This window comes from Giraffa tippelskirchi, chromosome 1, assembly GCF_054371585.1.
Source record: "Giraffa tippelskirchi isolate mGirTip1 chromosome 1, T2T-mGirTip1v1.2.pri, whole genome shotgun sequence".
Lineage (NCBI taxonomy): Eukaryota > Metazoa > Chordata > Mammalia > Artiodactyla > Giraffidae > Giraffa > Giraffa tippelskirchi.
The window spans coordinates 128,464,228-128,489,088 of NC_137275.1; the positions used below are offsets into that span (position 1 = coordinate 128,464,228).

Genomic DNA, 24,861 nt, shown 5'->3' on the forward strand with positions numbered 1-24,861 from the left:
ACCATCCGCCTCCAGAACTTGTCATCTTCCTAAACTCAGACCCTGTACCCATTAAACACTGATTCCAGTGCCTGGAAACCATCATCCTACTTCCTGTCTCTGTGAACTTGACTGCTCTGGTGGAACCATACATTGTCTGTCCTCACGCGATTGGCCAATTTCACTTAGCAGAATGTCCTCATTTCATCCACGTGTCAGAATTTCCTTCTTTTTAACGCTGAATAATATCCTAGTATAAACACCTCATTTTGTTTATCTGTTCATCTGTTGATGAACATCTGGGTGATTTCCACATTTTGGCTATTGTGAATAAGGCTGGTGTGAACTTGGATGGGGGGCTTCCCTGGTGATTGAGTGGTAAAGCATGTGCCTGCCAATGCAGGAGACTTGGGTTCAGTCCCTTGGTTGGGAAGATCCCCTGGAGAAGGAAATGGCAACCCACTTCAGTATTCTTGCCTGGGAAATCCCATGGACAGAGGAGCCCAGTGGGCTGCAGTCCTTGGGGTGGCAAAAGTGTCAAACACGATGTAGTGACAAAACAAAACAACGAGAACTTGGACAGACAGCCAACTTTCATTTTACTTTAATGGTGTAGGCAAGCATTGTTTCTGGGAGGAGAAAGGGGAAGTGGGGACATCCCTTAATTGCATCACTTGAGTTGGGATGTCATGAATCTAAGGTGCTCAACTACAGAAGTGTTTTGTGGCTGTAACCTCATTCCAACAGGTCCAAGAGGCAGGAAATAGAAGGTAAGTGTCCAAGGCAGATCTGAGCTCATCTGGGGTGGATCTTACAAGTTCGAGGGGAAGAATCAAGATGACCTTGGGGCTCTCTGCCTCCTCTCAAGGAGGATTCGTCTTGATTCTTCACAGAATCAAGAACATGAGCTAGTGGGCAGGTGCCAGACTTCCTAAAGAGACCATGCTGTGAGTGGACAGACAGTTGATGAATCAGAAATGTGGGGGTCTCACTGGCTCCAGAATTCTTACACCCTGCAGTCCCCACCTACCCTCTAGCCTGCCTAAGGCAGGTACTGGAAATTCAGTCCTGATTTTTAGCTGGAAATTTTCCAGTCCCTTTGTTTTTCCCTCCTGGCATGTCTTGCCACCTCTTATTTGCAACTTACTTTAAAAAACATACACACAGTGAAAGTGAGTTGATTTGAGAATATGTAGAGGAATTGCAATTTGGAAGCATGAACTACGGAGGCCCATGGTCAAATCTAGAGAACAAGGAAGGGAAGTTTAATTTTACAGGGTAAAGGGGAGATTAGGGAGGGGCTGCAGTAACCACAGAATCTGCTGGAGGAAGCTGATCTAAAGTAGTTTGCTGCTTACTTTAAGGCATGTGTGGAGAAAAAGAGTGAAAAGTAAATGTAGGTCTTTAAACAGATGCTTATGAACAGTCCTGACCAAGGAGAGGAGATCAAAATCAAAGTGATCAAAATGTTTTCAGATTAGAGAACAAATTTATGGTTGTTAGGGGGGAAGGATCAGGGAGGAAGGAATAGTTAGGGAGTTTGAGATTGACATGTACACACTGCTGTATTTTAAATGGATAACCAATAAGGACCTACCATACAGGGAACTCTGCTCAATGTTATGTGACAGCCTGGATGGGAGGGGAGTTTGAGGGAGAATGGATACATGTATATGTGTGACTGAGTCTCTTCACTGTCCACCTGAAACTATCACAGCATTGTTAATAGGCTATACTCCAGTATAAAATAAAAACTTTTAAAAAGTCAAAGTTTTAAGTATCTGAAGATGCCAGTGTATTGATCACTCACTAGGTAATTACTTCCTGACTCTCCGACCCTCTCAGGCAGGTGGAGGCTGGGGTAATGGGGCCGGGATCCTGAGTCTGGTACAGGGGAGGTTTGAGGTGAAGGCGGCAGGGAGAACGAGGCTCTGTGAGGGACATTGGGAAGCCAGATGGGGTGATAGGGAGGGAGGAGGAGCCAGAGGGACCAGAGCACACAGAAAGAACGACAATTATTTAAGATGCTGACCACTAACTGTATGCCAAGCCCTGTTCTAGGCTAGAGACAGAGCAGGAAACAAACTGACTGCTCTCAGGGAGCTTACACTCATTCTTGTGGTTAGCAGATATTCCAGACACCTCCTGGCAATTTCCACCAGTCAAGATGGGTTCCCTCAGGCCTAATGGGTCAGAATCTTCCTCTTCCTTCCCCCCTCTCTTTCTTTTCTTTCATGTATTAGTTAATCAATCAACTGATTAATTATGGGATTGCTAACTGGTTAGGTCAGGGCAATGTTGTAGACCTGGATTCCCTACTTGGTGTCATGGATTTCGAGTGGGAATTGGAGGGAGAGGCCAGAAATGGAGTAGGTACAGCCCTTAGGGGAAGGACGCTCACCAGAGGGCTGTAAGTTGACCTTCTATGCCACCATTGTGACTCAGATCTGGGTCACCTGGGGCCTGGCTGACACCTGAGTCAGAAGCTGGCAGGACTATTCAGGGGGAAATAGAGGCAGCCCTACCCTGGAGAACTGTTCAGCATTGGTGGTGAAAGGCTTACATGTAGGAAACAAGGCAGTATTTTACAGGGACCAAATGGACCAGCTCCAGTTTTTAAAGTTACAAGAGGTTGGAAGATGTGCTTGGAGTAGGGATTTAATCCACAAGACTAGTGGGGAGGATATTTAGGAAGAATGGTAAGAACAAGAGCAAGAATTTTGGTATCAGAAGGACCCAAGTTTTGATCCAGTCTCAGCTGGTGATTTGTCCTCAGTTTTCTCATCCATAAAATGGGCACAAGAATAGGACCCACTTCATAAGGACAGACTTAAGGAATAGAATCAAATTCCAAAGGTGTAGTAAGCACTTTGACATAAGAAGCACCTAGTAGACAATAGCCCCCATTATTTTTGAGGTTTTGACTATGATTTATTAATATTCCCCTAATAGGCAGAGGCCATGACTGACTGTGTGTATCCCTTGCGCTTGCATCGTGCCTGGCCCATACTGCCCATGGGAAGACTGAAAAGGTAAGTTGGGGCCTCTATACTCTGGGCCTCTATACTCTGGGGATGAATGTGGAAGGCGTGGCCCACAGCAAGCAGTTCCCACACAACAGCTACTAGTATTGAATTAGGACTCGCAATGCTGGAGCCTGGCTTCAGCCCCGGGTTGCTAGGTCTAGACACTGGACTGGCTGCCTTGCTGGACCAGGGAAGGGAGGAGGCGTGGGGGTCAGGCTAGGTGAGTCTAGTCCCCAGCTAACTTGGGGAAACACTTAGCTACTTGAGCTTCTGAAAGCAGTGCAAATAATTAGTGAGAAATTTTCTCGTACCTCACTTGTTTTTTTTTTAAATGACATTTTTTTAAAAGATCTTTTTAAATGTCTTTTTAATTTGTTACATTGTTTCAGTTTTACGTTTTGGTTTTTTGGCCCTGAGGCACATGGGATCTTAGCTATCTGATCAGGGCTTGAACCCGCGCTCCCTGCTTTGGAAGGCAAAGTCTTAACCACTGGACTGCCAGCGAAGTCCCTTGTACCTTACCTTATGAATGTGGGGTCAGTGGAGCAGATGTCCTTATTACCTGCACGTTAAGACCTGGATGCTGAGGTTCAGGAGGTTGAGAGCCTGCTCTAAGCGTGCACACTTGGTGAATGGAGGTCCCGACTGACCCTGCTGACCACAACTCCTGCAGCCTTTTTAAGGGAATTGTGACTGAGCTTGCCCAGATCGGCAGAGGCCTTTTGGCTTCAAAGTTCTGTAATTCTATCTTCATGTTCCTTCACCGACAGATGTCATAGACCAGCCTGCCTCTATCCTAGGGATCTTAGCATCTTAGGAAAGGGCTTTTGGAGAGAAGAGAACTCAAAGTAGGAAGGTGCTCACTGGTCCTGAGTGCTTTTCTGTATCTGGGCACTGCACAGTCCAGTGTTCACAAAGATTCCAGGCCAAGCAGGAGGAGGCATTATCCTCCATTTGCGGAAGAGACCGAAGTTCACAGTGGTCCCATGATTACAAAGACCTGTATGGGGATTATCAGGAGTAAGTGAGCCAGAGGGGCAGTGTTTCAGGAAACGGGGCCTCAGAGATGGCTTACCCGTTACTCTACCATCTGCACATGGTACCTGCAGCACTGTGTCCCTAGGTCAGGTCCTCCCAGGCTCAGAGGCTGCCTTCCAGGACTGTGGAAGGATTCCCATCCCCCAGGCCTGTGGCTCCCCCAGCAGAGAGAAGGACGCTTCTCAGCTCAACCAGATTTGCTACGGATGCTGTCGTGTGCATCTCAGTGTTTACACCAACTTCTCAGAGATTCTCGAGTCTCCAGTTCAGCCCCCAATCAGCAGGGAGCGTGGAGAGATCCGGAGGCCTGAGCAGCTGCTGGCCGCAGGCTGACCCCTGTGACCCCAGAGTTATCACAGGGATTCAGTGCTGCGGTGGGCCCAGGACCACCAACGGTGCAGCCAGGACAAGGGTGGGGGTGGAGTGAAGAGGAAAGCTAAGGGAGGCTGCCTCAGGCCTCTGGACCAGTTCTGGCTCCTCACGGGGTGTGTAATGAATGCCCACTGCCTGCAGGGACAATAATGCAAGTACTGCTAGCATCTCCCAGGCATGTTACAGACACTACCGCCCTCGCTTTTCCCCAGCCCTGGAGATAGGTATGGGCATTGCCCAGATTCTGTGGCTAGGGAAATTTAGGTATGGAGCAGAGAGGGGTAAATGCCATACCGGGGGCGCTCCCCACTTGGGAAGTGACAGCACCGGGATGTTAATCCAGGTGAGTCAGCTCCAGAGCCCCGCCTCACGCTGCAGTCCTAGATTGAAGCCCACTGGAATTCCCACCAAGCCTTTACATGAGCCTGGGAGCAGGAATCCTTGTGGGGCTTCAGGTACTTAAGAGAGAAGATGGAAGAGAGGGTTGAGGGTTTCTCTGTCAGTGGGTAGATTGCCCACCACTGGGCCCACCCCAACCCCACTCCCAGGGAACGAGGACATCAACCCACAGCACATCAGTGTTAGGACTCACCAGCCACAGGGGGAAGGGACTTGTCCAAGATCATGTGTCTGTCACCTTTCGTGAGTGTAGGAACTATCGGGTCACAGCCATTGTCCCAGAAAGGCCGATCACACTCAAGGGACAAATCATAGACTCCTGAGCCAGACAAAGGTCATTTCCTCCAGCCCTCTGTCTCCAGATTTTTTTTTTTTAGATTTTTTTCCTCAAATACTCTTGGGATAAACCACACAAAATTGCTAATATTCAATTATTTTGACCAAAAAAAATGGCAGTTTCATATGGTCCAGTCTAATATTGAGAAGATCACACTAACTCAAGAAAATGTGCTGGGAAAACCCAGATTGGAACGCTGATATCTTTCTTGCTCAAGTCCTTTCTCATCCAGCCGCTTGTTCTTGGCATAATTTATCCAGAACCAGTTGTCTTGCAAGCAGCTGGGTCTGCCGTCCTGCAAACATCACCAGCTGAGGAGTAGTGGAAGGGGACTGGGCTGGAAGTCTAAATCGTGTAAATCTGAGCAAGTCACCCACTTCCTTGGGCCTTGGTTCCCTCACCTGTGTCTTCTTACGGTGTTTTCACCGTCAGACAGAATGATATGTGCCAAGTACCTAGCTCCAGGCACCCAGTCAGTGCTCATGCTATGTGTGCTGGGTGAATCTGAGTCAGCAGGATCAATGTTCAGCTCAGAAAGAGTCCTCACAGAGATGAAGCCCCACGTGGCCATCGACCACCCCCACCCCAACTCCACTGTGGAAAATGCTCTGCACGTGCCTCCAGCCGCTGGCAGCTGCCACCCGTGTCCCCATCAGGCTCTCTGCACCCACTGCCCCCATCTGCTCTGTCTCTTCTAGCAGTCCTCCTGGGTGCTGGTTTGTCCAGAGCCTCAGGGGTTCAGAGAGGCCTGCCAGGTGGGGATCTGATCCCATGAAGTGCACCTTCCACCTCAGTCCCTCAAAAAGCCAGGAGACACAGTTCTCAGTTAGCGGGGCTCAAGTGTAATGGCATTCACATGAGTCATCCCCAATGGAGAGGGTCCCTCTCCCACTGACAAAGCTAAGGGGAGCCACTGCTAGGGTTCCAGGCACCTGGGGGAGACCCAGGGCTGGAGCTGAGGAGATCCACTGGGACCCCCTGCTTTCCCGGCTGATGTCCATTCAGTGGCCGGCATTCAGATCCTGGTTCTGCCTTGTATTTGTTGGAGACCTGGGTCACTTAATATCTCGAGAGCTTCCTCCCTGTTGGGTAGAAAGATTAAGAAGCAAAAAAGCAGACCCACCACCCAGCACAGCTGCAGGCCCATGGAGGGCGTGCAACCCTTTCTGGTGACATTACTGTTACTATAGAAAGAGATGAGGACTTCCCTGGCGGTCCAGTGGTTAAGACTTCGCCTTCCAATGCAGGGGGTGTGGGTTCAAGCCCTGGTGGGGGAGCTGAGATCCCACATGCCTTGAGACCTAAAAACCAAAACATAAAACAGAAGCAATATTGTAACAAATTCAATAAAGATTTTTAAAAAAATGGTCCATATCAAAAAAAAAAAGAGAGAGAGAGAGGGCTTCTGAGGCTTGAAGACTGTCATGGGGATGTCCGAGCTGTGGAGGGAGGAGATGCTGGTGGTGGGAAGTTAGGCTCCCAACCCCCACCCCATTAGGATGCGGGCCTGCGCGAGGGGAGGGGCTTGGTCCCGATCCACCAGCCCCGTCTTGTCCCTGGACCTCCCGCTGGCCTCCCTCCCTGCAGGGATGATAAGCCTGCTGACGGCACATTAAAGGTGTGGTGCAGGGCTGGCCTCCCCGCAAGGCAGCCGCTGATAACCTGGTGGGGGGCGCTATCTGGAGAGGAAATGGGCTGAAATGGAGGGCGGCAAATGAGGCCCAGCATCAGGAGGCTGATTGGAGCCCCAGGGCGGGACCCAACCCCGGGGTCACGTCATCCCTTCTCTGCCACCAGGCACAATTGCATCGTGCAATCCATCACTGACGCTGCCTGGCTTTTTTCCTCCAAGTGCATTACTGCATTGTCATTCTAAAAGATTCCAGCCAAGGACGAATCAACTGTGAGCCCCTCCCTTATCTGCCTGTGTCCCCTGAGTCCCCACCCCCAGCCCAGGTCAGGCTGGGCTCTCTCTGGTCCTTTCGCTGCACATTTACATACATGTAAGAGTGGGTGTGATAAATACCAAAATTGTGTGTGTAAATTCATGCCATACATGTTTTTCTGCACCTTCCCCATCCTAAACCTTTGACATGTCTTGGGCATGTTATCACATCATAAGGAAGTGCCCCATTCATTTTAATGACAGAATTCTAGTCCACAAAATACATGTTTCTTAATTTACTTATATCTTCCTCTTCGCTGTACCTTCAAGTTGCTTGCTTTCTTTCTTTTTTTTAAATATTTATTTGGCTGCCTTGAATCTTAGTTGCAGCATGTGGGTTTCTCTAATTGTGGCGCTAGCTTATTGTCCTGAGGCCTGTGGGATCTTAGTTCCCTAATCAGGGATTTTGAATTTGCGTCCCCTGCATTGGAAGCTCAGAGTCTTAACCACTGGACAACTAGGGAAACCCCTCAAGTTGTTTTCAATGTTTGCCGTTGCTATGACAGAATGTGGCCGTGGATGGTAACCTTCACATATCTTTGAGAAGGAGGGTGTGTCTCAGTGTACCATCATTTTCTAGAAGTGCAATTACTCCACCACTGAGTATAAGCATCCCAGATTTTGCATGGTGCTGCCGAAAATGCTCTCCAGAACATTTTTTATCAAACAACACTCTTGTCAACACTAGATGAGGGTAACTAGTTTCCTACATCATCATCAGAAATGAGCAATATTGTCATTTTTGCCATTCTGATGGCAAAAATATTGCATACCTATTTAATTTTCACTTTTCCACTTATTGCTGTGACCAAGCAACCTTTCCTATGTTACTAGCTGTTTGTAGTCATCTTTCTGTCCAGTACTCATGTCAACTATTTGTCCACTAGTCTTTTGGTTATTTAGAAACAGGAAAGTGTTAGTCGCTCTGTCATGTCCAACTCTTTACAACGCTGTTGACTGTAGCCCACCAGGCTCCTCTGTCATGGAATTTTTCAGGCAAGAATATTGGAGTGACTAGCCATTTCCTTCTCCAAGGGATCTTCCCGACCCAGGGATCGAACCCAGGCCTCTTGCACTGGAGGCAGATTCTTTACCATCCAAGCCACCAGGGAAGCCCTAGAAATAGGAAGGACTCAAGTTTTCTTTCCTTTGTTATACAGCTACTACAAAAATTTCCCCTTGTCTGATACTCTTAACTCATTCATGTCCCTCCTGAGGCTTTCGTGTCCTTTGCAGGATTTTAAAAAAATTATTTATTCTTATTTATTTTTGCTGCACTGGGTCTTCATTGCTTCACATGGGCTTTTTCTAGTTGTGGTGAGTGGGGGCTACTCTTGTAGAGGGCTCAGTAATTGTGCCACAGGGGCTTAGCTTCTCCTCAGCATATTGAATCTTCCCAGACCAGGGGTCAAACCCCCATTCCCTGCATTGGCAGGTGGATGCTTATCCACTGTGCTACTAGGGAAGTCCCCTTTGCAGGATTAGCAGCAACCCACCCCATCCTTTGCTTCTGGAAGTTAAGCCCACCTTTCTTTTGTAGGTATCTGGTACTAGTATTAACAGTTACTCTTTTATTGAATGCCTGTCATGTACCAGGCTTTCTGTGAGGGACAGGAGCGGTATTGATTATCTCATCTGCTCCAGGCAAGGAACCAAGTAGTGGTTGTACCTGATGAGAGAGGACTCAGGCTTAAGGAATCAGTTGACTTGCAAAGGCCTTCTGGCTGAGCAGGACTCCGGCCCCCAGAGCTACAACCACTGGCTGTTTTCTTCCCAGCCTCAGCCCCTTTCTGATGTGGCTCAAACCATCCTTGCCTGCGCCCAAGTTGGGTGCATCATTTTGACTTTAACATGTTACAATCTCTGGGATGTGGGCAAAGAGCAAAATAGCGACTTGTCCCCATTCACTCATGTATTTGACAAATATACACTGAGGACTTTCTATGCTTCCAGCTCTGTGCCAAGGGCTGGGGACGTAGTGGGAAAAAGACACAGCCTAGCTCAACAGAGGGGACTGTCTGGCCAAAGCTTTCTGCATTTCATTTTATCATTTGCTCACTCACTTAGTAAGTATCCGTGGGTCATCTGGGATTCAAGAGGCACTGCATGGGGATGCAGCAAGTCAACTGTTCAAATCTAGGGGCTAAAAATGAGTAAGAAAGAAACAACACAATCAAGAAATAATGCCAATGGCAAGAAGCTTGTACAATTCTGTACTTAAGTCTCTTCCCCAGGTGCCCTGCTTCCCAAGTGGTGCTAGTGGTAAAGAAGCTGGCTGCCACTGTAGGAGACTTAAGAGACACAGGTTCGGTCACTGAGTCAGGAAGATTCCCTGGAGGAGGGCATGACAACCCACTCCAGTATTCTGGCCTGGAGAATCCCATGGACAGAGGAGCCTGGTGGGCTATGGTCCATAGGGTCACACACAGTTGGACACTAATGAAGCAGCTTAGCACATACCAGGTGCCCTGGCCTGGTTAGTTACCCATACATGCAGGCCAGCCCGTGTGTGCATATGTACAGCATCATGTGCACACACCCCACCCCTCTTGTCCAATCTCCAAAACAGAGGCCACAGATTCCACTTCTCTCTGGAGAGCGGAGGGCACACAGCCCAGCTCATCCATGAAAGGCTAGGTCCTGGTGGCTCATGGAAAAGGCCATTCAGCCCAGAGCGATGAGCAAGAGGTTAATTTTAACCAAGAGCCCACAGAATGACCTTGGCCTAGAAGGAAATGCTCCAGCAGAGGCACCCCCAGAGGGGACCCTCCTCCTTCCAGGAGACATCAGGCCGAGATTAGGGAGCCCCTGCCCTCCTGCCCTCCTTCCTCACAGTGATGCTGTCAGCTCATGGGCAGTTGTCCCCTTCACCTCATCAGTCCTCAGTAATCTGCCTTCAGACCCCTTGGGACTGGATCCCATCAGCCCTGTCAGCCTCTGCTACCCATGGGAACCTGGTGGCCCAGGGGCCAAACTGATTTGAAACGGAGGTGGAGGGGCTGGGGGTGAGCAGGCTGGGCTCCCACACTGACTCCCACGTGACCCCAGGGAGATGCTGTCGGGCCTGGGCCCCTGGCAGGGGAGGGAGCGATTGTGTGCTGACCTCCTACCACATGCACAACCCATACCCGAAGCTTTATGCAGATTATCTCAGCTTACCCTTGGCTTCTCTGTGAGCTGGTATGTTTGTGTCCATTTTAAAGACAGTGAAACTGAGGCCAAGAGAGGCTAAGTTCCCTGGTTCCTCCAAAGCCTGTCTTTCCACAGCACAATGGACAAGTGGCCCAGGAACGAGGCCACAGGGGTCTGGGCCCAGCCTGTGGATGGGTCTGGAGCAGCGCCAGCTCCACCTCCAGCAAAGCCTAACCTCCTCGTCCTCCCAGGAACTCCCCACTGGAGTGGGCTCTGCATTGAGGCTCACCTGGGCTTGCGTTGCCGATGCCCGAGCTTGGCAGGTGACCTCACCTCTCACAGACGAGGTTTTCTCATCTGCAAAGGGGTCTAGTAACAGAATCGGTTCTGAGGTTGCCATGTGGCGTAAACTCGGTGTGTACCTGAAGTAGGAGCGTGGCTCTGGGCAGGTAACAAATGTGTACAGCACTGCTCCAGCATCCTCGCTTGTGATCATAGCAATGGATGTGAGACGCACACTCCCACGAGTGAGGTGTATTTAAGAGCTCTTTGGGAACAGATTCTTGTCTTCCTCATCGCTGGAGCCCTTCAGGGCCAAGGAGGAACTGAAAGGTCAAAAAGTCCCTGCAGGTGCCAGCCAGACCTTTCCACACACCCACCATTCTGCCCAGAAATTTTAATTTTCCCCAGTATCTCCTGGACACTCCCTGATGGCTATTTTTATGTTCTTGGCTGCTGTCAGGTGGAGTCATCACCCCATGAATTATCAACAGAATCACGATCTCACGGGTGAAGACTCTGGCCACCTCATCTCTCCGGGGACCACGGTTACTGTCTCAAGGATGAGACTCCATCCAGCCCGAGGACCCACCAGCACCAGATGTTTCTCCTCCTTGCTTTTCCACCAGGCACTCACAAAACCTTCCTGTCATCCTCTCGGAGCGGTTTGCTTAACCTTATTAAGAGGTTAGCCCCACACGGCCACTTAGCCTGCCCTGCATGAGTTGGGTCCACCCCAATCCTCGCTTTTCATCTCATGCTATTTGCTGGATCCCTCAAGTGCTGGGCATGAAGCCAGGGTCAGCGTTCCAGCCCCTCCACCCCAGTGATATGATGGTGAGTGGTACCGTCAGCCTTGCTGCCTCCCCCCATTCAGGACTAGGAGGAACCCAGGCGGCCACTCAGGCGGCCACACATCTGAGAGGCCTTGTAGAGCCAGGAACCCCTTTGTAAACTGTCAAGTGCTGTGCCCTGGGGGCCCCATGGTCATTAGTAACTTTTAAAAAAATATTGGATTACTATTCTTTCGGCTGCGCCCCAGGGCATGTGGGATCATTAGTTCCTGGACCACGGATTGAACCCTCGTCCCCTGCAGTGGAAGCGTGGAGTCTTAACCACTGGACCACCAGGGAGGTACTGTGAGTAATGTTTTAAAGGCTCTGGACTCTGTTCCATCAAATGAATAGCGCTTTTTCCATGGTTAAGAAATGAGGTTTTTCCCAGGAGCTAATTAATCTGATTTGGAGAATTCTCAAATACAAGAAGGGCTTCCCAGGTGGCTCAGTGGTAAAGAACACACCTGCCAATGCAGACGCCTCAGGAGAGGCGTTAGATCCCTGGGTTAGATCCCTGGGTTGGGAATATCCCCTGGAGGAGAAAATGGCAACCCATTTCAGTATTCTTGTCTAGAAAATCCCATGGACAGAAGAGCCTGGTGGTCTACAGTCCATGGGGTTGCAAAGGTCGGATATGACTGAGCGACTGCATACACACACAAATACAAAGATGTCTGTTCTCAAAAAAAAAAAAAAAAGCCTGCAATAAACTAAAATCTGCCCTCCATGAAAGCAGGTGAGTTGGGGTGGGCAGAGGAAGGACCGGGCCCTGAGGGCTGGGCCCCCGTCTGTGGACCTGGTGTGACTATGAGTCCTTATCTAGGCCTCAGTTTCCACTTGTGAGAGGGTGAGAATGGAGTGAGGGTTGGACTAAATGATTGATTTTCAAAACAATTTAAAAGTCACACTCTGTTCAAATAACCCTTGTGAGGCCTCTGAGCATGTGAGCCAGAAGCAAGAGGGGCTGCTGTGCTTGAGGTGGGTGGGCTTTCTCCCAACCGCTCATCGTTCTGTGAGAGCCCAGCATGGAGGCCCAAGGCTTCGAGGGGGCACGGTCTGAGACATCTGGACAGAATCTTCCTGGAAGAATGGTTAAGAGTGGTGAGTCCTTATTCCACTCTTTACTAGCTGTGTGGCCTTGGGTCGGTTACTTACCCTCTCTGTGCCCCAGTTTCCTCATCTGCAGCCCACCAGGCTCCGCTGTCCAAGAATACTGGAGTGGGTTGCCATGCCCTCCTCCAGGGTATCTTCCCAACCCAGGGATCAAACTCATGTCTCTTACATCTCCTGCACTGGCAGACGGGTTCTTTACCACTGAGCCACCTGAGAAGCCACACAGATAAACTATGGATTTCAGTTAATAATAATGTGTCAGTATTGCCCCATCAGGCCTTACAAATATATAGCCACGATTGCAAGATGTTAACAATAGGGGAAGTTGGGGGTGGGGCGGGATGAGGGGTTAAGTAGGGATTCTCTATACTTTTCAGTTATTTTTCTGTAAACCTAACAGCTCAAAGAAGTAAAATCTAACATAAACAAAACAAAAACATGACAAATGGGGAGCTTCGATGAACAGTGCGGAGCCTGGAGCGTTCCTTGGTGTTACTATTCCCAAGTCACCTGTTTATGCTCCGGGTTCAGGGACCCAGAGCCCAGGGCTTGTTCGCCTCCCTCGCATGCGCCATTGCTGAGCAAAGCCCCCCTTCTCCCCATCACCCAACTCAGACCTGGAGGCTGGGGATGTCTGGGGTGAGAGCGCCACCTGCTGGTGCTACTCTAGCTGCCCTAAAAGGCAGTGATAGCGCCCTTGTCTTGGGGCTGGCGTCCTCGATTTCCTCTTGAAACCCAGTGCCATCTGAGAGTCCCTAGAGGCACCACTCATACAACCACGAATGTCATGTATGCAATGTCCAGGCTTGTCGCCAAGAACGACACGGGAAACGTCAGGTCTCGCGACTTTATTTCCGAAAAGTCCCAAAGTGCCGAGCGCAGTCTCGGTCAGGTGAGTCGCGGGCCTCAGGTCGCCGGTGGCCGACTCTTTGTTTCTGGTGCCAGCACAGGGAGCCTTCTGTGACGTGATGACGGACACTGAGGAGTGTGCCGGGCACTCCTCGGAACATTTCACCGGGTCATCCTCGTGAGGAACATGCGAGGTAGGTTTTATTGTGGTTCATTCCCTTTGTGCCAGTGTGAAGGTGAAGCACTAAAAGGCTCAGTAAGTCAACCAGGGGCGCACAGCCGGAGAGGTGTGGCGCTGCGACTGGATCCTGCTCCAAAGTCCAGGCCGTGACCCAGCTGCCTCTAGTCTCCTCATCTGAGAAATGGGCGTGCGGACATGTCCCCGCCTTCCGGGTGCATCTGGGGCTGAGGCCAGACAGTTTTGCACGCGGGCCTAGGGCTGCAGCTCGTACTGGCCCTCGGTGGCCGTGTGGAAGTCCTCGAGCACCGACTGCAGGAACTCGAAGGTGGGCCTCTCCTCCGGCCGGCTGCGCCAGCACTCGGCGATGACGCCGTTGTACAGCTCAGGCGGGCATGAGTCTGGGCGGGGCATGCGGTAGCCGCGCTCCAGGTTGCGGATGACCTCGGGGTTGCTCATCCCTGGAGGTGGAAGGGATATGACTGAGGACTGGTGGGGGCCCGCGAGGCATCCACCGCTATTTCTGCCCTCTCAGCCCGGTTGGTGCCACCTTTACGCATCCCTCTATTTTTCATTGCTTCGAGAACAGTGTAGATGATCTCAGTGCGGGGCAGTTCCTTCTGGATGGGGTGCTACCTGCTTACCTGGGACTGTCAGGCACACAGGTGAGCATCACTCACCAAGCAGGTGCTTGGTGAACAGGCCCCAGTCCCTCCCACAGGCTGCTAAGGGCCCAAGCCCTTCAGATCGGCCTGGGGGTTGACTATCAGGATGGAGGTTTGGGGGCTGTACCCATGGTGTAAGGCCAAGGGAGGGACCACTTGGCCACTCAACTGAGGGCAAACTAATTGGAAGAAACTTGAATTCAGACCCCGACCTTAACTGAATTCCAGATTTGTGGGCTCACTGTGGGCTCTGCTGGATGCAGGGGACACAGTCCTGTTTCCAAGAGCAATGCTGAGGGGAGGGAGGGAAGCCCCGCCCCACCCCCAGAGTGGCCCATCTGGGTTTCAGTTTCAACCATGGGGCTCCATTCTGACACTCAGGTGGGCAGCCCCAGGCCCTGAGGATGAGACATCTGCCATCACAGCCGACTCAGGACGGCCCTGAGCCGGGAGGGTCACTGCAGGACGCAGCTGCCTACCTGGGTAGGGCACACGCCCATAAGTGACAATTTCCATCAGGAGGATTCCAAATGACCACACGTCCGCTTTGATGGTGAACACCCCAAAATGGATGGCCTCTGGGGCGGTCCACTTGATGGGGAACTTGGCCCCTGTGAGAAAAGCCACGAGCAGCTTCATGAGGCCATGACTGACTTCCTCCATACCCCCCAACTCCTTGCTCTTTCTCCCCCAGCCCCTGCCCTGCCTGGTGAAGCCTGGGTCACTATATCAGACAGAAATGCGTCCAGGGAGTCATTCAGACCCATAGGACACATGACCAGGAGTGTGAAGTCCCTGAGGGTCCATAGCACCAAAGGACAAATACCACCCCCGTCGCCTGCTTTGTGTCTTTGTCTAATCGGCTTCACCGGGCAACCAGCGTGTATTTCCACCTGGGACTGAAGAGTTCGTTTCCACCTCCCATTAGCCTTGTTTACCAACAGGAACCCATGACTGGGGCAAGTCATTTAACTTGTCCTTGCCTTAGCTGGGCTCCCCTGGTGGCTCAGACAGTAAAGAATCTGCCTCCAACGCAGGAGACCTGGGTTCAGTCCCTGGGTCAGGAAGATCCCTTGGAGAAGGGAATAGCTATGCACTCCAGTTTTCTTGCCTGGGAAATCCCATGGACAGAGGAGCCTGGTGGGCTCCAGTCCATGGGGTTGCAAAAAGTCAGATGCAACTGACTAACACTTTCACTTTACTGCCTTAGTTAATCCTTTCCTGCAAAAGGGAAGTGGTGACACATGACTTGTGTAACTGCTAGGGTCACGGTGAGGAAGGTGTTCAAATCCTGCAGCCCTGGATGACATCCACAGCAGGCTGCATGGCCCAGCCCTTGATCACCTGCACCTTCCCTAGCTTTCTCGCTTAAAGTTCCCTCAATGAATGGGACAGATAACCCATTTCCCGTATCAGCTGATTAATATGTTCACTAGTATCACTCACTAACTTGCTTAATGAAATGTATTTTGAGTGCCTCAAATCCTCTTGTAAAGAGGATTTTGCCTAAGTTTTTACAAAGTAAAGCAAAGCACCTGTAGCGACCCCAATTCAGATACTAGGTTTTTGCTGCTCATTCCAGGTGGCATTAGTGGTAAAGAACCCGCCTGCCAATGCAGATGTAAGAGATGCGTGTTCCATCCCTGGGTTGGGAAGATCCCCTGCAGGAGGAAATGGCAACCCATTCCAGTATTCTTGCCTAGAGAATCCCAAGGACAGAGGAGCCTGGTGGGCTACAAGTCCATAGGGTCGAAAAGAGTTAGACATGACTGAAGTGACTGAGCAGGCAGGCATTTAGAGCAGTGTTTTCTAAAGTATGCTCTGTGAACCCCTGGTTCTATGAGAGGTTCACAGAACCAACGTAGAAAAAGTTTTTGGGGTTCCAATGACTTCGGGAGACACAACATGTAATGTGTGTGCACTGTTCTTTAGCTGCATGCCTTCTCAGTGCCTTCATTATGCTGCTATGGACTGGGAATCTCCAAGAGAGGACTCATAGAATGGGTGGTATCTCTAAACCTACTCTCTCACATAGTCATTCCTCCTGAGGAACCTCGGCTCTGTAGAGCACATCAGGGAAATGCTGAACTAGTTGGGAGCAAGGTCAGACTCCCACGACAAGAAGTCCAAGGGGGATTGGGGAGTTGGGGCTCTGCTCACCCTCCTGGGCGGTGTATTCACTGTCGATGATCCGGGCCAAGCCAAAGTCACCAATTTTGCAGCACAAGGCCTCAGACACCAGGATGTTGGCCGCTCTCAGGTCCCGGTGGATTGAATTCATCTGCTCGATGTACGCCATTCCTTCTGCAATCTGAGGGAGGGGGCCCCACAGTGAAGGCCAGCCCCCCTCAGGGAGAGGAAGGACTTTAGGCCACCCTCTGCATCAGAGCCAGACATCAGAGGCAGGCGGGGCGAAGGTTCCAAGGTGTGACAGGCTTGGAGGGGAGTGCTGCCGTGTGGCTGCAAAGTGGGGCACACGGGCTGTTGTTGGAGGGGAGCTTTGCACTTCATGCTGTAGAGCAAGATAAGGAGCACCCAGAAGGCAGAGTGTGCATGCGTGTGTGTATGCTTGAACACAGAGCAAGGCATTAGCGTGATCAGAATGTGTTTTAGAAGCTGTTCACCTGGAAGGTTCTGATTTTCTGCTTTCCTAACCTTCAGATTCTTGGCCACATCTACTTATAAACTTATTTATTTGCAGAGTACGTCATGAGAAACACTGGGCTGGATGAAGCACAAGCTGGAATCAAGATTGTCGGGAGAAATATCAATAACCTCAGATATGCAGATGACACCACCCTTATGGCAAAAAGCGAAGAAATAAAGAGCCTCTTGATGAAAGTGAAAGAGGAGAGTGAAAAAGTTGGCTTAAAGCTCAACATTCAGGAAACTAAGATCATGGCATCCAGTCCCATCACTTCATGGGAAATAGATGGGGAAACAGTGGAAACAGTGACAGACTTTATTTTTTTGAGCTCCAAAATCACTACAGATGGTGACCGCAGCCATGAAATTAACAGATGCTTGCTCCTTGGAAGAAAAGTTATGACCAACCTAGACAGCATATTAAAAAGGAGAGACATTACTTTGCCAACGAATGTCCATCTAGTCAAAGCTATGGTTTTTCCAGTAGTCATGTATGGATGTGAGAGTTGGACTATAAAGAAAGCTGAGCACCAAAGAATGGGTGCTTTTGAACTAGGTGTTGGAGAAGACTCTTGAGAGTCCCTTGGACTGCAAGGAGATACAACCAGTCCATCCTAAAGGAAATCAGGCCTGAATATTCATTGGAAGGACTGATGCTGAAGCTGAAACTCCAAAACTTTGACCACCTGATGTGAAGAACTGATTCCTTAGAAAAGACCCTGATGCTGGGAAAGATTGAAGTCAGGAGGAGAAAAGGATGACAGAGGTTGAGATGGTTGGATGGCATCACCAACTTGGACATGAGTTTGAGTAAACTCTGTGAGTTGGTGATGGACAGGGAAGCCTGGCATGCTGCAGTCCATGGGGTCACAAAGAGTCGGACACGACTGAGCGACTGAACTGAACTGAATTTATAAACTCAGCTGACTTTTCATATCCTTTGCCTCTAGGGGACCCAAGATTTCCCAAAGGATTGACAGACACCACTGACAGCAAGTGAGAAAAGGAAGAGAAAGGGAAAAAAGGGAGTGGGCAGGCTTATCACTGAGCTGTGGTTTGAAACCAGTTACCAGGCTTAGTTTTCCGAGACCACCTCACCATCCTGTTCAACCCAGCCTGTGCGCACCTCAGTGGAAAAAAGGCACGGTGACCTCAGTTCCTGCCCTGATACTAATAGCAGATAACGACTTGGGGTTGGTGGTGGTGTGGGATAGGGGAGGGTGCCTCCCTCCAACAGGATGTGTGTGTGTTTCTGTGTCTCACGGGCTGACCACAGACCGGAGCTTTTCTTCTGAGAGTTCCAGTTTTAACAGACACACACCCAGGGCCACCAGATGTGCTTTGCTGCCAGTTAGAATCCTCAGCTAAAATCCCCTGAGAGGAAAGTTTCCCTCCTCTTCGTTTTGCTCTTCGCCTCATGATGTCTGAGTCTCCAGAAGGCATTGATGGGCACCATCTGAGGACGGAGGAAGTCACCACAAAATGCCGACCTGCCATATGACGTGGAATTCGTGGGGACTTTCTGGGTTCCCCACACTATCCTTTCTTCCTCTGGTCCTCACCAACAGAACCCACGTTTTTCCTTCACGGCTGCCTAGGAGAAAGACTACATTTCCCAAGCTCCCTTGCAGCTAGGTGCGGGCAGGTGACAGGTGGCCAGGGGGCTGGGAAAGCGAGTGTAGTGAGTGACTTCCAGCACTTGGCTCTACAGAGAGGGGGTGCGGTTTGCCCCCCTCCATCCCACTACTTCCTCCTGGCTGAGGAGGACAAGATGCTAAAGCATGAGCAGGCTCCCTGGGTGGGAAGATGATCTGTTAAGACCCAGTAGGTGGAAGAAACCTGGATCCCTGTGACTGAGGGGCAGCTCCACTGCCCGCCCCAGACTGCCCACCTCTGGCGCTTACACATTGAAGCTATGATGACTTGGGCTTTCTGTCTCTCACAGCCCAGCCTAAATCTAACGGACACAGCCTCCAAAGAGTTGATCTTGCTGAGCCACAAGGGCAGAGGACAGGGCCCAGGGGCCTGGATCACTGCACTTGGCGTTCACGAACCTGGGCCGACATGTCAATCAGCCTTGAGAGGGACAATCGGCTACCTTCATCCGTCTTCAGGAAATCCAGCAGGCAGCCTGAGGAAAGAGAATTTGCAGCTGCACTTCCGCAGGGTGACCCGACCCTGGCTGGGCCGGCCTCTCAGGGTGTGGGCTGCTGCCCACCTGGGTGGGAAGTGGGTGGCACTCTTTCAGGTCTCTTGTGCCCAGAGAACAAACCCACCCATGGCTGCAGGTGCCTCTGCTCTACAGAAACTCCCATCTCAGCCCTCACAGCACCCAAGAGGCGCTGATCTGCTGCCAGCTGCTTGGAGGACGTGAGGTCTCAGTCAGGTTCAAGGTCACACAGTCAAGGAACTGGGTCAGAAGCTGCTCATTCCCTGCATGACATTACAAAGCATCTTCCCTCCACATCACCCTTTGTTGGCAGACATTATGCCTCCGAGGATGCAAGAAATCACCAGAATTACGGAGACTCATCTCCTGGAGTTGGTACAGGGGACAGACGCTGCTCCTTTTTGGTATCTAAGAGCGGGCAATTGCTCACCTGAGGAGTGGCTAAGAGGTGAGCAAGGGAGCCACATGCCTCCAGCTCAATGTAGGACCCCTTCATGACACTCTTTAAAGAACAGACAGCATCAACACAGCATTTTAGGATACGACAGGAATCGGGGTGCGGTCAGAGTCATAGAAGGGGTGAGAAGGATTCTCCAGGCTCCAGTAGAGAATGGCCATACTCTGGACCTCAGTGGCCATCTCACCCAACCTCTCATCATCCATGTTGTAAAATGTTCATAGGGTTGTAAATGGTCTCTTGGACTAGAACTGTCTCTGGACGCCCAGCCTACTATTCTTTTGACTTTGCTGCCCTCTGTCCGCCCCAGAGGGTGCCAAGCAGCCCCGGGCATAGGAGGCTCCCTGCAAAGATGCTGGTTCAGGGTCTCCTGAGCTATGGAAACTCTTCTATAAGGACCACTTAGCTGTCTTGTTCTCATCATCCTTCACTCTGCCTCCACCCATGCATGTGGAACACCCTAGATCTGCAGGATGTTGGCTGATTGATCTAGCTCATGCCTCAGTGGTCCCCTGCAGAGGTCCCCCGGCCAGGCAAACTCACAGCAGCAGATCAGCCTATCCTTCTCAGCGCCCCCAAGCCTGGACTCCCACCCTCAAGCCTTCCTGCCTCTGTCTGACAGACGCAGCCCCGGGCAGGGCCCCACCTCTGGCCATGTACTCAGTTACGATGTAGATGGGCTCCTTGGTGACCACAGCGTAGAGACGGACCAGCCTCTCATGCTGGAGAGTTTTCATCAGGTTGGCCTCGCCCAGGAAGGCCTCCGGAGACATGGTTCCCTCCTTCAAGGTCTTGATGGCCACCTTGATGTTGTTTTTATAATAACCTGAGCCCCGGGGACAGAAGAAGATGAATAGGATGTTCAGAGGACTTGGGGCGGGGGGAGGTGATCTCTTAACCAAAATCTACGTAAGCTTCCAGGAGCCATCCCTGTTCTATATAGATGGGGCACCAAGGCCAGAGCCCCACCCCCTGGAAGTGGTCCTGGGCTGGAATTACAGCTCCTGATGGTAATGGATGTGCCTGCTTACCTAGAAGGATTCAAGCCTGTCCCGGCCCCCTCTGCTAGACAGGAACCCTAGGCAGTTAAGGAATTACCCAGCCTGGGAGGGGGGCCGTTTCACCTCCTGGTCCCTACAGCCAGGTCTGGGGTGCGTCCCTTTTGTCCTCCTATCCCTACATAATGAGTCTTTTTGACCACTTGATAGCTTCATTATGGCGGTAAGCACCACAGCCCATGGCAGAATCGTAGAGGAGGCAGAGGTGGCCGGGGCCTCCGTCCCCCCTTTCTGTGCCCTGCGATGTTCATCTCTAGATCCTTACAGCACCTGCACACACCCCCAACTCCCCGCCCAGTCCATTTACAGTGGACTTTACAGTGTGAAGTCCATCTTTACACTGAAGTGAAAAGATAAGTCAGGACTCAGACTTGCAAGGATCCAGGGCGAGCTCCTGTCAGGGGTGCCCCAGGCATCAGTCCTGAATGCCGGAGGAATCAGGAAGGCAGCAGGGTCCCACCTTGAAATCATGCCCCAGAGACATGGACCTTTCCAGGGATAAAATAAAGCATCTTTTATATCCTGATCGCACGCCGGTAAGCAGAGGAGCGGCCATTCACTGTCATTAAAGGTGAGGCCACAGGGGGCGGGAAGTTAAGGGACGGGCTAGTCTCACAGCTGCATGTGGTGACTTTGTTATCAGAGTCCTGGAGCCCCTGGTTCACCTCTCACCATGGTTAACATACTGTTTCCATGAAGTGAGACAAAGCTAAGAGGAGCTAGCCAGGCTTCTCTTCCAGGTCACACAGGAGTCAGTGGCAAAGGCAGCCCTGGGTAGTGAAGAAGGAAGGCAGGAATGGGCTGGGGTGGGGGGCAGGGGGAGAGCTGGATTCTACTCCTGCTTCATCACCATATTAGAACAGCTGAGGGCAGGTGGCTTCAGTGTTCTGTGCTTCCATTACCTCATCTGTAAAATGGGTATATGGTCCCAATCCCTTCCCCTTCACAAGCCTCTATGGGAAGTACGATGGCCTGTGCAGGTCCCGAGCCTTCTGTGCTCCAGGATGCGGGGCAGTGGGTGAGCGTCTCCCGAAGTACCACATACTCACCCATCCAGACTTCACCAAACTGCCCGGACCCAAGCCTCCTGACCAGCTTGAGAGACTGCCGGGGGATTTCCCATTCATCCTGAGCCCAGGGGTTCTGGGGGGCCAGGCTCACACAGGGGTGGGTCAGCTTCTGGCACAACCCGTCCCCTTTCTCTGCATTAGGAAAGAAGAGATGAGCTGGAGGTCACAAGCATAGACCGATCTGTGGAGACCATACAGATCATGAGAGCTGTATCATTCCCAGCTGTGTCCCCGCTCCTTCTTGACAGCCCCACATCCACCCCAAGTTCAATGCACACAAGTGCACACACACACACACACTCAGCTGTCTGCATTCATTTTACATAAAATAAGCTGAGCATGCTATCATTGTCCTGTTGTCTCTAAGACTGAAAATACTTGCTATTCTCCATGTGGTCACAGCCAACATAGAGGATCAGGGACACAGACAGTGAATCATTATGCTGACAGTTATCAACACCTTAGGTCCAGCCTTGGGATAATCCTCCACCCCTCCGCCAAAATAGCACCAATGATTCATGCGATCTTGAGAACTCAGTGATGGAGAGACATGAGGGCTCCTCTGGTACAGCCCACCCCTCTATCAGATGCCCCCCTCTTACTAGAATAGTGCTGCACCAGAGCCTGCAGCGTGGGGAAGGTGTTCCGGGGGGAGATGTAATAGCCGCCTTCATCCAGGGAGCGGATCTTATAGTGTTTGATCACATCCCCCTGAGTAGTCACATCCTTCACAGACAGAGAAAAGGCACCTAGAGAGTTGACAAAGACACACGCATGAGAAGTAAGACACAAAGAGGGAAAATCAGGATCGGGATTTGGGCTTCATTTCAAGGCCTTGGGAAAGTGTTGTTAGTCGCTCAGTCATGTCCGACTCTTTTGAGACCCCATGGATTGTAGCCCTCCAGGCTCCTCTGTCCATGAAATTTTTCAGGCAAGAATACTGGAGTAGGTAGCCATTCCTTTCTCCAGGGGATCTTCCTGACCCAGAGATCAAACCCAGGTCTCCCGCATTGCAGGCAAGTTCCCCCAATTCTGCTTTCCATTTTGACCATCATCAGTTACCTTTTTCTTCATCTCACCCTCCACCCTCCTGGAAGCCTTTCCTATCAGCTCATTCTAACTTTGTCCTTGGCATTCCTCCTCAAACCTCTTAAAACTTCTCCAGAACTCTGGAGCAGGTAGAATGCTCTCTTAGCCATCAAGCTGTTCCCCTACTTGGGCACCTGGTATTGGAGGACCCTTTGCCCTGGAATATTGAGAAATACAGAGTTTTTGGAGGGACTAGGAGATTGACTCACTCATTCATTCCTTCATTCCGTTGAAAAATTGACTCTGCCCCACATGCAATAGCAAATTACAACCCGAAGCACTCCTGTCCATGGGGAAGAGCATAATAAGACACAACCCAGGGCTTCTGTTCAAACCCATACACACATCTATAGAAAACATCTATTCTGTTTTCTAGGTTAATGTTTCCTGCAGTCGGAGGTTGCAGATGCCAAGGGTTAAGAGCAATTTAGGAGGCAAGAGTTTCCAGCTGAGAAATTTTCCATGAACTTGATATTTTTATAAGGCGCCTCTGTTCAGCTCTCTGGGTGCCACATACTTCCACTTTCATTTGCTAAATGAGAAACCTGAGGCCCAGAAGGGAGATGTCACTTGCCCCAGGGCCCTTGGCTGATCAGTGGTTGACTTGGGGGCTCCCGTGACCTTACTAAAGGCGCGCCTACTGCGGGCAGTACCACCCTCCGCCACCAGGTGTCAGGCTCGGACACCTCTTGTCTTGGGCGTGGGCGCTTGATTTTTGCCCTGCGCTGTTTTGTCTTCAGGCGTCTTTCCTCCCTTATCAGACTATCACCCCATCTCAAATCCCTTCTGCCCTACCTTGGCCATTGCGCCTCTCTCATCGCCCACCTGCAAAAGGATGTGGAGAGGCCGCGCGTCCTGTGGCGTGCCCTGCCGCTGACACAGCCCGCCGCTCGTATCCTACCCCAGCCCAACCTGCACGCTCCAAAGTGCCTTCCAACTTCGCCCCTGGTGAGTGCAGCAAGCCGGGGTATCACAGGAACCAGAGAGTGGCGCTAGTGAGTACGTTCATCCACGCACCACCCTAGTGAGGAAAACAGCTATCTTGTCCATTCCCGCTGCTGTCCCCTGCATGTGATGCCTCCAGATCAGCCAAGGAGACCCGAGTCTCTTCCTCCAGTGCCACGGGAGCTCTTATTTAGGACCTCTCTGCTGTGTGGGCTCCTCTCAGGGCCCGTCCCTAGTATCTTTTTACAATTTGGCATTCCTTCTTCTTAAAGCGGATCTCAATCCTTCCTGTTCACAACATCTGGGTCCTCTGTCCTGCCTCCACCCTGCGGCTGGAATGCGCTGGGACGCGGGGCTGGGCTCCCAGGGACTGAGATTTTCGTAAAGGCCAGTTGTCCTTGAACTGGGAAACTAGTCAGTTCTAACATACATACCAATAAAATTAGTCTTGAGAAGCTAAGGGACGTCCTGGAGACCTGTTGGTTAGAACTCGCTGCCCGCCTTCTGAGAGCAGTGTTCCTTCCCACCTGAAGAGGCTTTGGATTTCCGCGGAGCGTGTGCGCCTGTGTATGCTGCTGCTGCCGCTGCTGCTAAGTCGCATCAGTCGTGTCCGACTCTTCGCGACCCCATGGGCTGCAGCCCACCAGGCTCCTCCCTCCATGGGGTTTCCCAGGCAAGAGTACTGGAGTGGGCTGCCATTGCCTTCTCCGGCGCCTGTGTATAGAGGTGCTGTATACTGGCGAGGGGTCTTCTAGCCCCTGTTCCAACTGGCCAATTCCAGCCTGGACTAGCTGTGGGGTGGGGGGCAAGGACAGGAGGAGACACCCCCACCTTTAGAGAGCCCTTCCTCTATCACACTGAGATTGGGGTGGCTTTCCCTCCAGAGGGCCCCTTAGCAACAGGCAGCCATTAAAACATCATTTCCTGGTGAAATGACGTGATGTCTGGCATTTGCTTCAAAGTAATGGGGGTGGGGATGTACATGAAATCAGATTAGCTGGGTTGATTATTGTTGAAGCTGGGTGTTGAGTACAGGGGTTCCATTTACTATTTGCTGTACTTGTGTATGTGTTTGAAATATTCTACAGCGAACAAAACATCTAGTTATCTTCACCCTGCTTGGGAAGTGCTCCTCCGTCTGCCCAGTGTTAGGTCTGTTTGACACATTTTAGAGCTTGTGAAAATTTTCCTCAGATGATTGGGCCCTGATGCTTGTTCACTGTTGGTCTAGAATGAGTCACTTCTTCCCTCAGTTTCCCCATCTTTCAAATGGGGATA

The 24,861-nt window shown here is 51.1% G+C and overlaps 1 protein-coding gene and 1 long non-coding RNA gene across 6 annotated transcripts in view; one reads left to right on the top strand and one right to left on the bottom strand.

Moving 5' to 3' along the window:
* LOC145508532 (uncharacterized) overlaps positions 1-11,641 on the top strand; it is an 82,859-nt gene extending 71,218 nt beyond the window's left edge. Inside the window, exons 6-8 of the long non-coding RNA XR_014055456.1 lie at positions 2,932-3,011; positions 10,971-11,344; positions 11,550-11,641. This is a non-coding gene — a long non-coding RNA (uncharacterized LOC145508532). The remainder of the gene's footprint in view (positions 1-2,931; positions 3,012-10,970; positions 11,345-11,549) is intronic.
* A 1,650-nt stretch (positions 11,642-13,291) lies between these two features.
* The window catches only part of BLK (BLK proto-oncogene, Src family tyrosine kinase), a 52,135-nt gene continuing 40,565 nt past the window's right edge, over positions 13,292-24,861 (bottom strand). For 3 of the 5 annotated variants that reach the window (XM_081495588.1, XM_081495589.1, XM_081495587.1), the window contains exons 7-13: positions 22,152-22,298; positions 21,529-21,681; positions 20,068-20,247; positions 18,849-18,925; positions 16,309-16,459; positions 14,628-14,759; positions 13,292-13,944 (exon numbers count right to left, since the gene is read on the bottom strand). In XM_081495588.1, the coding sequence (XP_081351714.1) occupies positions 13,739-13,944; positions 14,628-14,759; positions 16,309-16,459; positions 18,849-18,925; positions 20,068-20,247; positions 21,529-21,681; positions 22,152-22,298 (1,046 nt within the window). In that variant the 3' untranslated portion in view covers positions 13,292-13,738. The remainder of the gene's footprint in view (positions 13,945-14,627; positions 14,760-16,308; positions 16,460-18,848; positions 18,926-20,067; positions 20,248-21,528; positions 21,682-22,151; positions 22,299-24,861) is intronic. The other 2 variants (XM_081495591.1, XM_081495590.1) reach the window with 1 other exon arrangement.